Genomic DNA, 15,934 nt, shown 5'->3' with positions numbered 1-15,934 from the left:
GAGCAATATCTGAACGCAGAAGAGATTACATTTGGATGCCAAGAGCCACAGGGGCCACAGTGACCAGGATCCAGCTGATGTTTCTCATTCTGACCTTTAAACCAACCCAACATTTGTAATTTAAAAAAAAAAATCAAGACAGTTACTGGAAATAAGAAAACAGTTGCACAGCAGTAAGTATTCAGCCACACTTGAATGCATGTCAACTTTGTCTCATTTAAAAATGTGACCTAATGTCTGTGGCTGATTACAAGAAAAGGGTGTAATAGTGCTGCAGTGCTGACTTAACACTTCATAGCAATGAATCCTAAGGTTGACGTTACAGGATTTTACTCAAGATGAGCCATTTGTGTTTCAACATATGTTCTGTAGAGTGGCCAAACAGTTTTCAAAGGTGATTTCTAGTGTAAAGGGAGACGCAGGGGCGCCTGGGAGGGGTCAGGTCACCTTGTCAGCAGACACGGTGAACTTCTGGAGCTGTATGTGAAGCTGTGGGTGGCCTCGCTGGGTGGTGGCAAGCTTGGGCTCTGCTCTGGCCTTCCTGCTGCAAAGAAAACACGGACATGTGACTCCAATTATGACTTACATAAAGACCTCTCATTATGTAAGTCACAGAGGGAGAGAGAGAGAGAGGGAGGGAGAAGCCAGGCTGAAATGTCACCTTTCCCCCTTCAGTTGATGTCTGACGATGACATCATTGGCAAAGGCAGGGCCATCTCCCACGGGTGAAGAGGTGCGGTTCGCTGATTGCTGCTCCTGGCTTTCGTTGCCCGGTGTTCTCCTACCAGTCCCACATTCAACAGTACTCTGTGGACAAAAGAGTAAAAGTCTCTGTAGGAAAATCCAGAAGATCAGCAACATGACATGTGAGTAATGTCTTGCCTCCACTGAATAAACGTTGACTGGATGCATAAACATCTCAAATGGAGAATTTTATGAACTGAGCAGTCACTAGACAATGAGGCGTTGCTGTTGCTCCCTGCTAATGTCAATGTTACAATGTGGCTGGAGACAACATGGGACAGCTGCCCAGAGTAGAGTCTCTACTGTAAATGACAAAAAGCATACATTCTTACAAATGTTGGCTATCCTCAGTGAAATAACCCAGAGCAGGCTAAAAGTACAAGCTATTTCTGTTTGACAGCATCAAAGTTTGTAATAAAAATACCAAAGATGGCAGCAAAAGTTTAAATAAATCATAATTGCTTTATGAATGAACATATTAAGTTGAACATACACAGTTGCCAACATGTGCTATACCACTCTGATGACTAAAAAGAGCCACTGCAGTTGGAAATGTGACCCTTTTTTAAATCCCCTATGCCTAACTCTCATTAAATAGCAGCAGTGTTTTTTCAGCCTTAGATACTGATTTCCATGGCCGACCACGCCAACTCTGTTTAGAACTATGCAGTGGAGTTTCAAGCAAGGTCAATGCCAGAGCTGTAGACCTTGTCTATGTGCAGAATGTATTAAAGACGTCAACAGCCACTAAGCCTTTTTTACAACCATTTGAATACTTTAAAGGTTGGCCAAAGGACTTTGCAGCAGGGTTTCCAATGAGAGCTACGTGTATCTGGACTATTACAGAGAACACAGTGGGATATCCTGATAGCTGGTGTTTTTACCAACTGCAACAGGATGCGTGTACAATACTTACGTTACGTTATTTATTGAAATGTTGTTATTCAAAAGTTTATTTTCTTTTGGTAGTTTTCATTGTTTTGTTGGTATGTACTTATGTTGTTTCTAACTGTGTATGATTTAAGACTGTGAGGCACCAACCGAGGTTTTAAAAGTGGCTATATAAATAAAGTTGTACTTGCTTTGCTCACCAAAATTGGTTGCCATAAATATGAGATAATAAAATTAACTGTGGATTTAGTAAAGCATTCTCTTATGCTGACATATCTGTCTAACTGTATGAATAATGCAGACCTTTGCTGTGTTAATTGTTCTATATAACATAATGTCTTTTACATATGCCAGTAAAAACAGTGCTGACACAAGTAAGGGCTTTGCAACAATCAGCAAGGCAAATATGCATCTGTCAATGCTCCCATGTTAAAACATCAGAAATACTGAATTTACACGACAGCCAAGAAGCACAAAACAGCCATTATTAATAGTGTTTTATGGAGTAGCTTTAATTTCACCATGTTATTTTGTGACTGAGCTTATAGAAGAAGTGAGTCAGAGAGCGGGAGAAAAGTGTCGCCTCCAAAATTATGCGAGAGATGCAGTAAATTGAAGGGGTCTAACACCATTTACTAACATGCCAGTCATTTTATTGGCCAGTCTGAGTTTCATAGAGGTACATTATCGGCCCATTCATGTGCTAAAGCTGTAGAACTAACAAACTACTGTCATTCATTTGACAGGATTGATAACTATCACTGACGTCTCCTCCCCAGATATTTGCCTCTGTCTGTCATCCTTAACAGTGGCTTCCACTGTAAACAACTCCTGTGGTGCACTCACAATCCCATTCTGCCATATGAAAAGCATGTCAAACCACAGCAAAAATAGCTGTTTAATGATTTGCTATGTCATATTCAATGGTATTCTGTGTTTTTAGGCCTCATCTAATCATCTCATATTTCAGCATACTTCTCCTATCTGGGTACTGTTAATTCTTATCTGTTTTCTACTGATCTCCTCTTCCCCTGTGTGTCGTTCAATGTGCTATGAAGTGATGTCAGCCAAGGACTATCACTTAGCACCAAGCCCATCTGGTCTGCAGCCCCAGCATGTGGCTACAATTAGCCAGAGAAACAGACGATAGCCATGTTTTCCTCCAGCAACAAGAGGCCATACTACTGCTAACACAGACACGGACATATAGATTATAATGCCTGTACCCATGCACATTATGACACTAAAACCTTCACAGTTGCCTTTAATTAAGTCAAATTGCACGAGAGGAAGAAAATACAAAAAATGTTATTATGCACGTGTCTTCAGAGGCACTGAAAGTGCTGTTAACCAGCACATACCCAAATGCCTCAGAGTCACTATCAACCCACAGACCTGTGCAGCTGGAGTTAAAGTGCTGCGAAAGTATGTGACAAATTACTTTTACTGTTAAACTAGTGGAGTAACTAGAGTTTGGCCTTTGGGCACCAGGGGTTAGTTTGTCTTTTAATCCTTCCATAAAGAGTAACAAGTGAGACTCCTGCACCCAGGTAACTTCCAGCTCCCAGTGCAATAAAGGTGAAAGGGCCCTGGAGGACCCTGGACGGCCATGGCAACGAGCTCACCACCTACTGAGAGGAACAACTGAGCGTGGCTTGCTGACCTGATCGGCTCCCATCGCAGGTGGTGAGGCCACAGGGCCAGTAAGAGCCTAAAAACATGTGAAGGGAAATAAATGGAACCAGAAACACAGGGAAAATGGAAAAAGTGAAAGGTTTTCTCTCTTCGAGCATCTGGGCAAAACGAGGCCAGAGGCTTAGCAGGGACTTCACAAGAGCTCAGGGTCAAAAACAGGAGAGGGGCATTGCATTATGGGATACCTCTGGGCCGAACACAAATAGCATTCACTTACGGATTGTAAAGGGATTTAATGTGCTAACTTAAAAGACTAAATATACACATAATTACTGGTTTTTAACATACCACACACTTAAGTTTCTGGATACATCATCGTCCAAAGGAATAGTATTTCCTTGTAGGTTTATGGGCAGTGGGGTTACTATAGGAGCACCCTCATGTTCAATAAAGTCCTGGTCGGCCTCCAAGCTGAGAAATGTTACGTCTGACGAATGCATATGCTGTAGGTTATCCACTCACTCTGTGCTGACCCACAGGCCATCTGGTAATCTAGTATTAATCCAATGACTGTGTACTTTTGTCAGAGCGGTTGAAATCCACCATATTATTCAACCATAAAGTTAAATTTTGGGTCGGAGGGAAAGGTTTATGTGCTCTGGCCCAGCATTCAACCATGTTGTACAGTCATGGCTTGACATTTTTCATGGAAACTCATGGTTTTCTTGTGCCAGGGTAAATAACACCTCTAAAAGCGCTTCCTGTGACTCCTGCAGGGCAATATTTAGAACATCTGCAGACTGAGACTCTTGTCAAGAGATAGAGAAGACTAGCAGGAAAACAGAGACATATTGCTGTATTCTCATGGTCAGGAGGAGATCTTATCAAGGGCTTTCTCACAACTGGGACATCAGATGATGTTATTGAGTGCGACTGACTAGCTGGTAGGATGGAAAACCAGCAGTATGTTGGGTGCCAAGACTAGAAGCCACTGCTCTACGGCACATGTGACAGACTCCACAAATACTGTTATTTAGGAAAAACCTCCTTAAATTGTAAATTGGGCATTTTCCAAACCAAAGGACAAAGTGCGTCACTTTCTGCAGCCATAGAAGTTGTAGGATTGTTGACTGGAAGAGGCTGAGCTCATCTTTTGCCAGCACTGATGCTGCTGTTCTCTCCCGGTCAAGAGCCACAGTGTGGTTTCTCCAGTAATAGAATGAAATACCGAAGCTACTTACCACGCAGCCTTTCAGACGATTCTGCTCCTCCTTCACCTCCTTTCCCATGATCCTTTGTGTCTCCGTTCCCACGTTGCACTGGGGTTCTCGGGCCGGTGTCAGGGGGTCAGCATCTTCCCTGGTGAAAGTGGAGCCAGTGGGAGAGAGTGTGGCCCTGTCGGTCCTGCAAGGCGAGCAGAGCAGGAGGTTACTGCGGTGCTGACAGCAGAGCTTCAGATGCCTGCGATGAACTCCAATTATGGCTCTGAACGTTTCTACCAGTGTTTGTGTTATTTGGTTTAAATATCTGTGAAACGCAGCTGATAAGACAGACCAGATGATGTAATATTTGGATCTAAAGATAGTCCGCCGACATGAGAGGCTCTCAGCGTGAGAAATACTTGGAAAGCAAGAGATGTTGCAGATGGATGTCAGGACTGTGGACTTGAGTTAACCCCGACTGTATTTATTGTTATGAAAATGGAAAATGTTCAATCTGGTTTGCCCAGGTAGAGTATGAAGATTGTAAGAAGAATGTTATCTATTGGCCAGTCCAACAAAAAGGAAAACTACTGGCCAGACTGAAATGAAATAATGCCCCATGTTTCAGTCTGTATGCTGTAGAGTGGTATCTAATTCTGGTATTTCAGTGTGGACCACAGTGCACAATCAGTGTGTAATTTCCTACAGTTTGGTTCCCATTTTACTACAGCATTTAAATGTGGCTCTACTCATTAAGTAGATATTGCTTCTGATAGTCTAAAAAAAGTCGAATGACGTAAAAGTCTGGATTCTTACTGTAGGCTATTAAAGTATCAAATAAATTTGTTTTACAAATGCCATAAAAATTACAAAATATCCTTGCAAACATGTTTTATCTCAGATTCAGCAGACTATTCAAGGAGACAGCAGGGTTTTAATGGTGAGAAGAGAACAAACCGTGTTGCCAACTCGACTCACTAAGCCAAGACATTATTCACCTAGTACAGTAATCAAACACATGGTCAAATTCCAAAGCAGTGCAGAAAACTGAATATTATAAACCAAAAGGTGGGTGGTGAGTGATGCTCTGTGTGGTAGTTGGTCTCCAGACATCCAGACTGTCCTTCACTTTGCTTATAATTTTTCACTGATTCAAACCCAAATTAAACAAGGCTAATCAAGAGAGAGAAGAAATCTTTATACAAAGCCCGTTTTCATTTGGAAAACGTCTATTAGGTTTTGCCAGTGCAGACTTTTAATGTAGGACACCAGAAGAGTAATAACAAAAAAATACAGTTCCAGCTCAATGGAAACTGCGGAGGAATAATTACTGGGTGAAATGGTGCATGTTTTCGCAGGGCCACCAAAGCTGTCTGTGCTATCCTTGGCCTGCTGTCTTACCTGAAAACCTTCTGAAGATGCGCCCAGCAGTCCTTCACCTCACTCTGCTTCTGTGTAACGCCGGCAGTCAGGGCAGGATGGAGATTAGACAGCTGGGACACACTCACATCTAGCATCTACCACACACAGGCCTGTAGGTTAGGTAAAGAAGGCTTCTGCAACACACTTTAAGGATCTTGTCAAGCAGTGCTGCTTTAAGTGAAAACATGTTTCCTACCATGATTTGACTGGCGATGTCACGTATTTCTCTATCTCCGAAGCTGTCCAGCTCTTTGCATGCAGACACGCTTTTCCTCTAAAAGACAAGATATGTGTCAGTAAATGTAAGCAAAAAGAGAATCTCAGATATGAGTAGAAAATAAACATAAGCCACAAGGGAATTGTACCATGTTATTTACAGCAAACAACGTATTATCAGCCTGTTGGTAGAATGAGGACACTTCCAGGGCCAGCTGAAGATTTTCATGGTAGTTTTTCAGATGAGACTGGACCTTCAGCCACCTGCAAACAGCAGATGACAGTACGAATAAGTTCAGTGTTCAGTTTATCTTCGGATTAGAAGATGTTTCATGCAGCATACCAGTTCAACTTAAGGGGGGAAAGCATACATTTTATTGATGTGTTTCCTCCTGCTGGAGATGTTTTTGCCATCTGTCTTTCCTTGTTTCTCCAGTTTCAGGGCCAAGTGGTTGATATCCTCGTGCAGGTTTCTGTATAGCTGCTCATCCTGCAGTGAAACAGGGGAACACAATCCAACTATGACCTCAGCTTTCTTTACCATACACCCTGGGAGACAAATTACAGTCAGCCATTGATAAATTACTGTGAAAGCCCTACAGAATTGTAATATAAACCATTAACATATGGGAATGTGGATATTGTTTTACCTCATGAATGTTGCTTATCATGTACAACCTTTTTTTTTAACCAACATTCTGTTAATTATTAATAGTCCTTGTGCTCGTTCCTTCACAGGGCTCACCTGTTTCAGATCTAAAATTCTCCTGGTAAGCTGCATTTTGTCAACATTCTCCCCGAGGACATTCACCAGAGACTGCTCCTCTTCCTGCTGGCACACATAAAAGTAAGTGTTTATAGCCCCCATTTGTTAGGAACCCAACCATTATTTATTTTCAGAGGCAACAGGATTAAACCGCATTAGCCTTGCTACCAAGGTAGATGCTGAACAGATATAGCCCTCAGGGTTAGGTGAGAAACTTTGAACTTGATAGTAATGAACAGAGGAAAGGACAAGTGAAACTAAATGGAGAATATTGTCTCCTCTAGGGATGGATGTTTCATAGACTTCATAAGCAACATCCCACGTTACATTCCCACAAGTCCATTATCAATCACGAGTTCCCTTGTGCCAGACATGGACATGAACAGAGAGATAAACATAGGCATTAGATTGCTTTTTGATAATGACAGGCAGATGTTTTACACTGGTGAATGTACACAAACAAGAGATGTCTTCAGGATACTGAGCTAATTTCTTGCATTAGCAAGTGCTGTTTCTTGTGCCAGTTGTCTTGGCAACTGCTGATTAAAGCTGTCTGTTCACTCATATGTCCACGCCAACTGTTTTTGGTGTTAATTGTTACAGTGGGAGAGCATGGTGTGTTTTCTGTTTAGATAAATGGGTAAAGGAGGGGAAGAACATTGGGGAGATGATAATGGGGGTGTGAACAGGATCATGAGATATGGAAAAGGCTCGGGAGCATGAGGTGCATAAAAATTTTCAAATATGAGGTACTCCCAGTTTCACATTGGTTTTAAATTTGAAAATAACAACATGCAAGGACAAGTAGAAAATGCTAGCATCATGCAGTCAGCAATAAAATTAAATGCTAAACTGCACAAATTGCTGAGAAACTACCAATATTATTTAAAAATGCAATCCTCAAAATTTAAATTGGCCCATTTTGCACAAAAGGGACAAAAAATAGATCTCCTTCTGCAGTTAAATGGACTTCTAACACTTAGCATAACAACAGAAAAAGAAAAGAATGTTTTTTTTACCTTCTCTTTCATCCATGCCTCCAGCTTGTCCACTTTTTTGTTGAACTCCTGCAGGATCTTGGCTCCGCCCAGGGCCCTCGTCTGATTCGCAGCCGTCTGTTTCAGGGTCTGCCATTGGTCCCTGAGCTGGCTGAGCTGCTTCTTCACGAGTTCAGATGTGGGGTTCATCTTGCAAATCAACTGCTCACCCATCTTGAGAACAAAACATAAAGTCATTGTTTAATTTTATGTGTAGCACAGACAGAGCGGCCAGACTAACATAGAACAGTGGCTTAGTACATTTGACACATCAGATTTGTCCGAGTCATTGCTTATGTGCCAGCAAGCTTCACAAATTCATTGCCATTCATTTCTTGAATTCTGCTTCTGCCCTTCTTGGGCGTATCAGGTTAATTACCAGCAACATGCCATTTCCAAACATTTTCTCCTGAGGGAGAAAGTATAAACTGGCTTGACAGAGCCGTCTGGAACACAGGGTCTGCTTTCCTCTCCGGTCGACTGGAAGTGTGTACGGGACCATTATATTATGTGTTGTGTGATCTGACAGACTCTTTCAGCACCAAAGACAGTGATTAATGGTTACATTCAGATCTCCATTACCTGTTTAAATGTCAAAATAAACATTTCATTTTGGTCGTGGGTTTCTCTGATGTGCTCGCTCTGGTAAATTGGTAATATTTTAGTTAAAAGTCCAGCCCCGTGTTGAGTCATCTTGTTACCTGGTTGAGTTGAATTAGGGTGTTCTCAAAGTCTTTGAGGTCTCTCTGAAGCGTCTGCGAGGCTTCCTCCCAGTCCTGCAAGGGGCAGCGCTGAATATTACATCCGTCCTTCAGGTCCTGCAGCTTGCCTTTGATCCACGCCTCTGCCTACAACACAAACAGACAAAAAAGTTAAGGATAGTATATGCTTTACACTGTGCATATCATAGTCAACAGATTCTGAGACCTGATGTAATATAACGTGACAATTCTTTATGTATCAGTGTCACATGAGTTACAATCTGTGACAATGATCTACAGCCAGTTGGCAGTGTAATGTCTGTTGTGTGATATGACCCTCAACAAAGTGGTTGTCATAGTGGTAAACAGAGTCTCATTTCCGCTGATTAAGAGAGTGAACCGGCCACATTCTTTTCCCTGAGTTAGAGTAATACGGAGCCTCAGACGCATCAAGAACAGCCCTTTGTTCTCCAATGTCATGTTATGCAGAGCAGAAGTTTCTCTTGGCAAGTGCCTGGACTGCGAAGCTTGCACAAGGCTTTGTCTCGCAGAGCTGCCTTTTCTGGCACCCTTTATATGGAGTGAGAACTGCAAACCAGGTGGCCAAAGTCAGAAAGTGTAGGAAAGTACATGTTTGTTTTCTGCAGAGATTCCAGTGAGGAAGTCAGTGACCCAAGTCAGAATAATTGAATGTATTAATAAATCATATCAGGTTCTTCCACCTCTCAGACTGATCCTAAATTAGTCATACAATTGATAAATAGCAGAAGTTGCTTTTGTGCTCTCTGCAGAATGTCAAAACACACAAATAAGTCATTATAACATTTAAATCAAAACATTATTTCCCAAGAAATTTAGTGTGACTGACAATGAATTAGACTCTACACTGTAGAGTCTACAGTAACCCGCTTTGGATAAATAAAACATCACATGACACCGCCTCTAAACAACACTTTGTTCAATGTGATGTCACGACTCCTGGGAGAGGCAGGTCATTAACTTTACAAGGCGCCCAGTGCAGCGGAGGTATTTCTGGGTTGAACAGAAGGAAAAGAGCTTGACAAAACAGGCCTGCCCATATCTCGTCACACTGGCTCCCATGGCATTATAATGACCTCATACAGGAAGTCCATGATTCCCTTGTTTCTTCCTGTCTGCTCTCCACAACAATTGTCTGTTTATCTAAATGTACAGTGAGGCCTTAGTCTGGCCACGAAGAATGGACTAATGCATGCAGCTCAGATGGTATCGCTGCCTCTGAGTGTTTGTGAAAAATCTGTGGCCACACAGGAAAACAGCAACTGCAGTCAACACAGAACACATTTTAAAACAAACTCCATGTTTGATGATTATAATCTGGAAACAGACAACATTCTTTCATTTCTGAAGGCTTCAAAGGAGTCCATTTTTAGCATTTTAACTGAAAAAGCCTGTGCCCATCTTTACACTTACACAAATGTTTACTAACAAGTCAAATTTTTTTTTGTCTCTCCAGTAATGCAACTTGGCCCCGAAAAGGCTGTGGGGGTGGACGCATCTCTACTTTCTCTATGATGGAACTTAGATGTTGAAAGGCGAGATGTTTTGCAGAGCGCCCTCGTGGACAGATGGCCCTCGACGAAGCCGTCCTCCATGTGGTGACCCGCTTTGCTCTCCTAGCTTGAAACATTAAGGGCCTTTAAACGTCGCTCCCTGGAAAGCACACTTCCACTTCCACAGCGATGTAATACTGTAATAACACATTTTCATCAGCCATAGCAGTCGACCGAATCCCTGTAAAACAAGCAGGTCCCCAGGTAACAAAACCTCTGGCTATTTACAGTACACGCTCAAATGAAGTTAAAATACAATAGGCTGTTTCCTCCAAAAGCAACAGATAGGGCCTACGTAAGCTCAACTTAAGAGTAAAGGGACTGCTAAGCTTGTTAACATTAACGACGTGCTACAGAGCTGTTTTCAACACATACATTCATCATTTGTTTCCTTCAGCTGACACATGCAAAATGAATTTCTTATTACTGGAAATAAACAGCCTATCACTTAGATGCTTGCTCAACACAGGTCTGATCGCAAAGCCAACTGCTGGACAAAATGTCCCTCAGCCGAACTCGCTGAAAAATGTCCTCGTACAACCGAGGGGGACGCAGCGATGAGATAACACAACCAGTTGTGCTGCTTGGCTGAGCCTCTCTGGGCCATAGGCGTGAAGAGATGGAGCCAAACAATGATCTCATCCCTAAATAATTGCTTCACTTGTGGCGGTTTCCCCTCCCTCTCTTCCCTCAGTTGAACACAGCTCGTACAGTTCTCGGGACAAAATAAGAACCAGTATTCTCTTCTCCTCCGAGGGTCACGCGGCAGGCAGCTTCCAGTCTGATTTCATCTCAACAGCGTAACTTGTTGCTTTTGACATAAACCCACTCCAGCTTCTTTTCATTTGGCATTTTCTTTGCATCAGCGGAGATGAGAGATTCTGATAAGTTACTCACTGTGGTTTCATTTTAAAATGATTTAAAACATCGCCATCTGCGCATTCTGGAAAAGTGGAGTGGAAAAAAGCACACCCTCCTCATAGATTTTTTTTTTTATTAGTTTGCAATTATGAGGGAACACAGAAAAGTAGGAGGAAAGTGCAGCTTTTCATTAGCTGGAGCTCAAACCGACGCAGCATGCAATAAACCCCCTGACTGACCATCACAAACTGTCGATGTTGTGCGTGCATGCTTCATTTTACCTGCAGTACTTCCTTGTTGAAGAGCGAGGTGCGATGAGTGAAGCAGTCACTCTGGGACGCAACAGCTGCCGACGCTTCATTCTGTGTGTGTGCGTGATTTTCTTTCCTCTGTGGCTCTTTCTTCTGCGATTCAGGCATTGAAACCTGTGTGAGCACATAACACAGGCATGAAAGTGTTGAAAGATGACATGATGGCAAAATGTGACTGCAACATTAGCCTTTTTAATTGGATAAAAACCTAAACACCGTGATGCTTGCCTCTGATAAAACTTACAAGGAGGAGGTGCAGCGCTCCAGTTATTATTCACCTCACAATGAAGGGATGTTTAAATGTCCATTTATATTAATAACATCTTTTTTAACCATCCAGAGGCTTTACAAACTTGTGTCAGACTGGCCCCGAGTTCTCTCTTAACCTACTGTCAGCACTACGTGAGATGAAGTGAGAACGACTGGCACTGACTTCCCTAATGGACGAGCATTCCGCTGCTCTCCAATCAGGAAACATCTGGGCACATGAAGGAAGCAGGAACGGACAAAGCCTTGAATGTCTTACGTTTTTTACTGTCAGCCTTGCATGTGAACATATCACCTTTGAAGGACTATTGTAGATCATGTTCACTCTGTCATAACTGAACAGGTAATGACACCACCACCTACTCACATGTAATTAGAACCATTTTTTTGGCCATTTGTATGAATAATATATGAGAGGAGAAAAGCAAAGTATTGTTGTGGTTACAGGATAAGAGGTGATGTAGATGTGTACAGTACTTTTGTGTCCTAAAAGGGGAAATGAGGCCATTGCTGTGTCAGTGTTATTATAAACAGCCACAAGGACTTCAGCAACCCTTTTCTTTTGTTAACATCTTCCCTGACCTCATGTTTTCCAGTGAGCCCTGCCTCTACAGGGTCTGCTGTAACAGAGCACTTCATCCACAACTCACACTGATGACTTCAACAAGAAACAGGCCAAATCCAACAGCCCATTGACTTTAAACAATATCCCACAATGTACAGTTTTTCTTCTGTAGACTGTTTGTTTAATAAATTACAGTAAAACAAGAGGAAACAACATGCTATTTGTGTGGCGCTCAAAAGCACGTCGCTTCCATAACCCGTTTTCCACCTCTATGTAACTCTGCTCCAAATTTATAATATAATAAACTGTTTAAGTTTGGTGACTGGCGATGACTTCACTTCCTAAACTCCAAGAGAATCATCAACTCCACAGCTGGCTATAAAGGAGACCCCACTGCGTCACAACACAACAAATGTTTTCCTACAGTCTCAAGAAGTTGGGAAAAATAGCATAATTTTCAACAACACTCAATATATCCAAAATTATTTTAAGGTTGAAAATTATACTTTTGTTTCATATAACTTCCATTTACTGAAATAAAAACAACCTGATTTTTACCTAAAGCTAGCTATTGGTTATTTAATTATAGCTTCTTTACCTGTTGGACAGATTTCTCTCCGTTCAGTTTCACCCTGGTTTGTCCCTGCATGGGCTGAAATTCATCACTGCTGTCTTGTCTGAGCAAAACCTAAAATAGTAAGAAAAAAAAAATAAGCAGCCGGTAGTACTGAAAATAAGCCATAACTGAGGAGAACATGCTGGACAGGAGACGAAAATAAAAAAAAAAAAAAACATTTTCAACATTTACACATTTTAAAACAAATATCTTAATCAATTTTTGGTAAGAAATACAAGATCTGACATTCAGCTGGGATACATTTGTCAAACAATGTGTCCAAAAGATATTATTTTATAACCAATAACACAAAACCCACCACCTTCTTAGGTTGATGTGGCCTATACTGCTAAATTCTTTGCACTGTACGTGGAAAAAACTGTACAAAATATCTACTTTCCATGCTGAGTTTGAGGTTCATTTCTTTGCTTGGAGATAAATTACCCATATTTCTGTTAAATCAGTTAAAAGAAAAGGATTTATCACACACCTAATACATTTTACACATATCTTTGAAACCATTTATAAACAATCAAATCAAATTGTTGTCTTAATTAAAAGTAAAATATAGTTTTTATTTTTATCTTTATTCCAATAAATGACTGTTAATTAACTGCAATATTAAAAGAAATCACACCTCTTTGTGATATTTATTATATCCTTGGTTATTAGATATACATTTGCATAAGTAATGTGTGTCCTGTACCTTGAAGTGAGAACTGGGCTTATTCTCACAGCTCACACCCACAATCCTGGGCAGATGTGGATCTGATGTGTTGGTGGTGATGTTGTTGTTGTTATTGTTGTTTTCAGACGTGGACCCTACAATTGAAAGGTGCACTGGTCCCGCTGACACCTTGTTCTCTGATCTGTCTTTACTCCCAGAGATTGTAATCTTCTTGATGGATCTGGAGACAGTAGATGGAGAGGCAACGTTCTGGTTCAGTTGGTCCTCAGCTGCCATGTCCTCCTGTTTGTGTTTCACGAGGGCTACCTGCTTGACGATGGGTGAGACGAGACAGGGGCCATGTGCACAGACCTGGGATCGACTGAGGTAGAGCGAGTTCAGGTTGTGCTGTAGAGTGCAGTTATCCAGACTCCGGCTCTGCAGATAACTCTGTGTAAACTCCTGGCATTTTGGCACAGCTGGGACTGACAGCCTCGTCCCGATGGTGAAGGGCTGGACTTTCCTCACAATGCTTTCAGACATTGCCGGTGTCCAGTTAAGAAAACTAAATATGCCGAAGTCCAAATGGGCATTGAAAAAAGTCTGTCACATTCCTTTGTACACTCTCCTCACTCACCAGTTCTGTTTGTCCAGTTTCTGTTCAGCGGGCAAGTGGAGGGTTGAACAGAAAGTGGAGGGAGAGCTCAGTTCTCCACCTTCTTGTGCATGTTGAGAATGCACAGCACACAGCCCAGGATGGCTTCCTTGGACTCCTGGGATCGAATGCGGTCCCAGACGTGGCGTAGCGCCGTGCCAAGGTGGGTAGCACCCGTAGAGAGGCTTCTCCTGAGGAACTGTGCCACTGAGCCCGCCAGTCTGCTACTGAGGAGCCTGATAACCAGGGACCGCAGCAAGATGAAGACTGCTGGCATGCTGCCTGAGAGTGCTGTGAAAAAAAAACTAAAAAAATAGAAAGCTCAAAAAAGGAGGGGAACAGAGGAGGGTTGGTTAAGAGAGGAGATGAAGTCACCACCTCTCCGCTCTCTTCCTCCCTCTCTCTCTCTTTCTCCGTCAGGAGCGACAGAGCAGAGAGGGGGCTGTAAAGCCTGGCTGTCAAAACTTCCCCTCTGAACCCGAACAGAAAATCTGCCCAGATAAGAGGCGAGGAGTAATGGAGTCAGAGGGAGAGACCTCTGTCAGACCTCTTCAATCACAGCTTATCCTCTATGAGGTAATATCCTCAGCCGAAACAAACAACTCACACACACACCCACACTGCCTCTACCTTACCTCCACCTTAAAGTGCAGAGGAACAGATTCAGCCCTGAGGTGTTCTGCTTTGTTCCAGCACGGAAATTGCAAGACAAAAAAAAAAGTCTTTCACAGACAGCAGGTTTAAAATAAAAATCCAGGGTAAAGTCTGTGGTGAGAGAATAAGCTTCAGAGGCTCGTGCGAGCGCTGTCTGTCCAGGCTTAGAGTGCTTTCCTCAGATCTGAGCCTCCTCTTTCCCCATCAGTGAGGAGCAGTTGTGAACAGAATGGAACAGCCCTGTCGCTATGCTCCTTAAACCTCACAGCTGCTGGCATGACAAGTGTATGATGGGGTGGGGGGCAAATAACAGTCAAGCAGATGATGACCCCTACCACTCCTTGGTGGTGGCTAGGGTTCAACAGAGCACATGTTGGGCTGAGTGATTGGAATGGTAGGGGTGGCGTGCGGATGTCAGGGGAGTAGGGATTACTGAGGGGAGCAGACAGCAGAGAAAATATTTGCAGGGAGCAGATGGGAGAATCTGCTTCCACTGGTGAAAGCTTTTCCAAAAAAGGAACTCTCACTCTTCACACTTCTGCCCTCTGACTTGACCCCAGCACCTGGTCCAAAGGCTCTGAGGCATTTCAGCCGCTTTCAACAAAACCCAGTCAATGTAATGAAGTTGAGGTTATTGCATGCCTCATTTTACAACACAGTGCTTTTGGAATTTGTGTTCACGAAATATGAACCCATGCAGTCAATATACATTACATTCATGTGTGCTAATGTGTTACTGTACAAACAGCAAAGAGTGGGACAACAGTCCCTACGCAGGGCTCTTTCTGACAGAGGTAGTCCCGGAGTCGACATGGTTAATGATGCTTTTAAAAGAGCTCTGGTTTCGTGATGAAGTCATCTAAGGAAGAGATTTAATGTGTTGCAGCTTGAAATCAGAGATAAATTCTGCGCAGGCTGGGTGGTGCTGACGGAAAGCTGGATGGGTGGAGTTCAAGAGGTTTGGCTAACTTTAAAATGCCATTTCCTCCTATTGCAGGGTGAATGTGCGATTAAAGTGTACAGTGGGTATACTGTGTGACAATGACACCACCATATGACGAAGTGCTGGTTGTGTTCAATTTTGGAACATTTGGAAATGTGGGTTATTTTCGACACACCTTTTTGCAAGTCA

The 15,934-nt window shown here is 42.5% G+C and overlaps 2 protein-coding genes across 4 annotated transcripts in view; both read right to left on the bottom strand.

Moving 5' to 3' along the window:
- The window catches only part of LOC119917207, a 28,123-nt gene extending 13,935 nt beyond the window's left edge, over nt 1-14,188 (bottom strand). The window contains exons 1-13 of one of the 3 annotated variants that reach the window (XM_038737404.1): nt 13,533-14,188; nt 12,809-12,898; nt 11,349-11,492; nt 8,615-8,761; nt 7,896-8,087; nt 6,856-6,942; nt 6,482-6,600; nt 6,260-6,374; nt 6,091-6,168; nt 5,874-5,989; nt 4,512-4,674; nt 662-807; nt 448-544 (exon numbers count right to left, since the gene is read on the bottom strand). In XM_038737404.1, the coding sequence (XP_038593332.1) occupies nt 448-544; nt 662-807; nt 4,512-4,674; nt 5,874-5,989; nt 6,091-6,168; nt 6,260-6,374; nt 6,482-6,600; nt 6,856-6,942; nt 7,896-8,087; nt 8,615-8,761; nt 11,349-11,492; nt 12,809-12,898; nt 13,533-14,036 (1,998 nt within the window). In that variant the 5' untranslated portion in view covers nt 14,037-14,188. The remainder of the gene's footprint in view (nt 1-447; nt 545-661; nt 808-4,511; nt 4,675-5,873; nt 5,990-6,090; nt 6,169-6,259; nt 6,375-6,481; nt 6,601-6,855; nt 6,943-7,895; nt 8,088-8,614; nt 8,762-11,348; nt 11,493-12,808; nt 12,899-13,532) is intronic. The other 2 variants (XM_038737406.1, XM_038737405.1) reach the window with 2 other exon arrangements.
- Nucleotides 14,165-14,630, bottom strand: LOC119917208 (protein myomixer-like). Its single transcript, XM_038737407.1, has one exon. The coding sequence runs from the start codon at nt 14,423-14,425 to the stop codon at nt 14,198-14,200; it is 228 nt and encodes a 75-aa protein (XP_038593335.1). The 5' UTR covers nt 14,426-14,630; the 3' UTR covers nt 14,165-14,197.
- Between the last annotated feature and the right edge of the window lie 1,304 nt (nt 14,631-15,934).

Source organism: Micropterus salmoides, unplaced genomic scaffold, assembly GCF_014851395.1.
Source record: "Micropterus salmoides isolate LMB-PRFRI ecotype aquatic unplaced genomic scaffold, ASM1485139v1 Ms_hic_scaffold_22, whole genome shotgun sequence".
NCBI lineage: Eukaryota > Metazoa > Chordata > Actinopteri > Centrarchiformes > Centrarchidae > Micropterus > Micropterus salmoides.
Note: the sequence above shows the minus strand (reverse complement) of the source record. Positions and strands in the feature narration are given on the sequence as shown.

Coding starts and splice junctions, on each gene's coding strand:
- LOC119917208 (XM_038737407.1), bottom strand. CDS start 14,425: ATGCCAGCAGTCTTCATCTTGCTGCGGTCCCTGGTTATCAGGCTCCTC.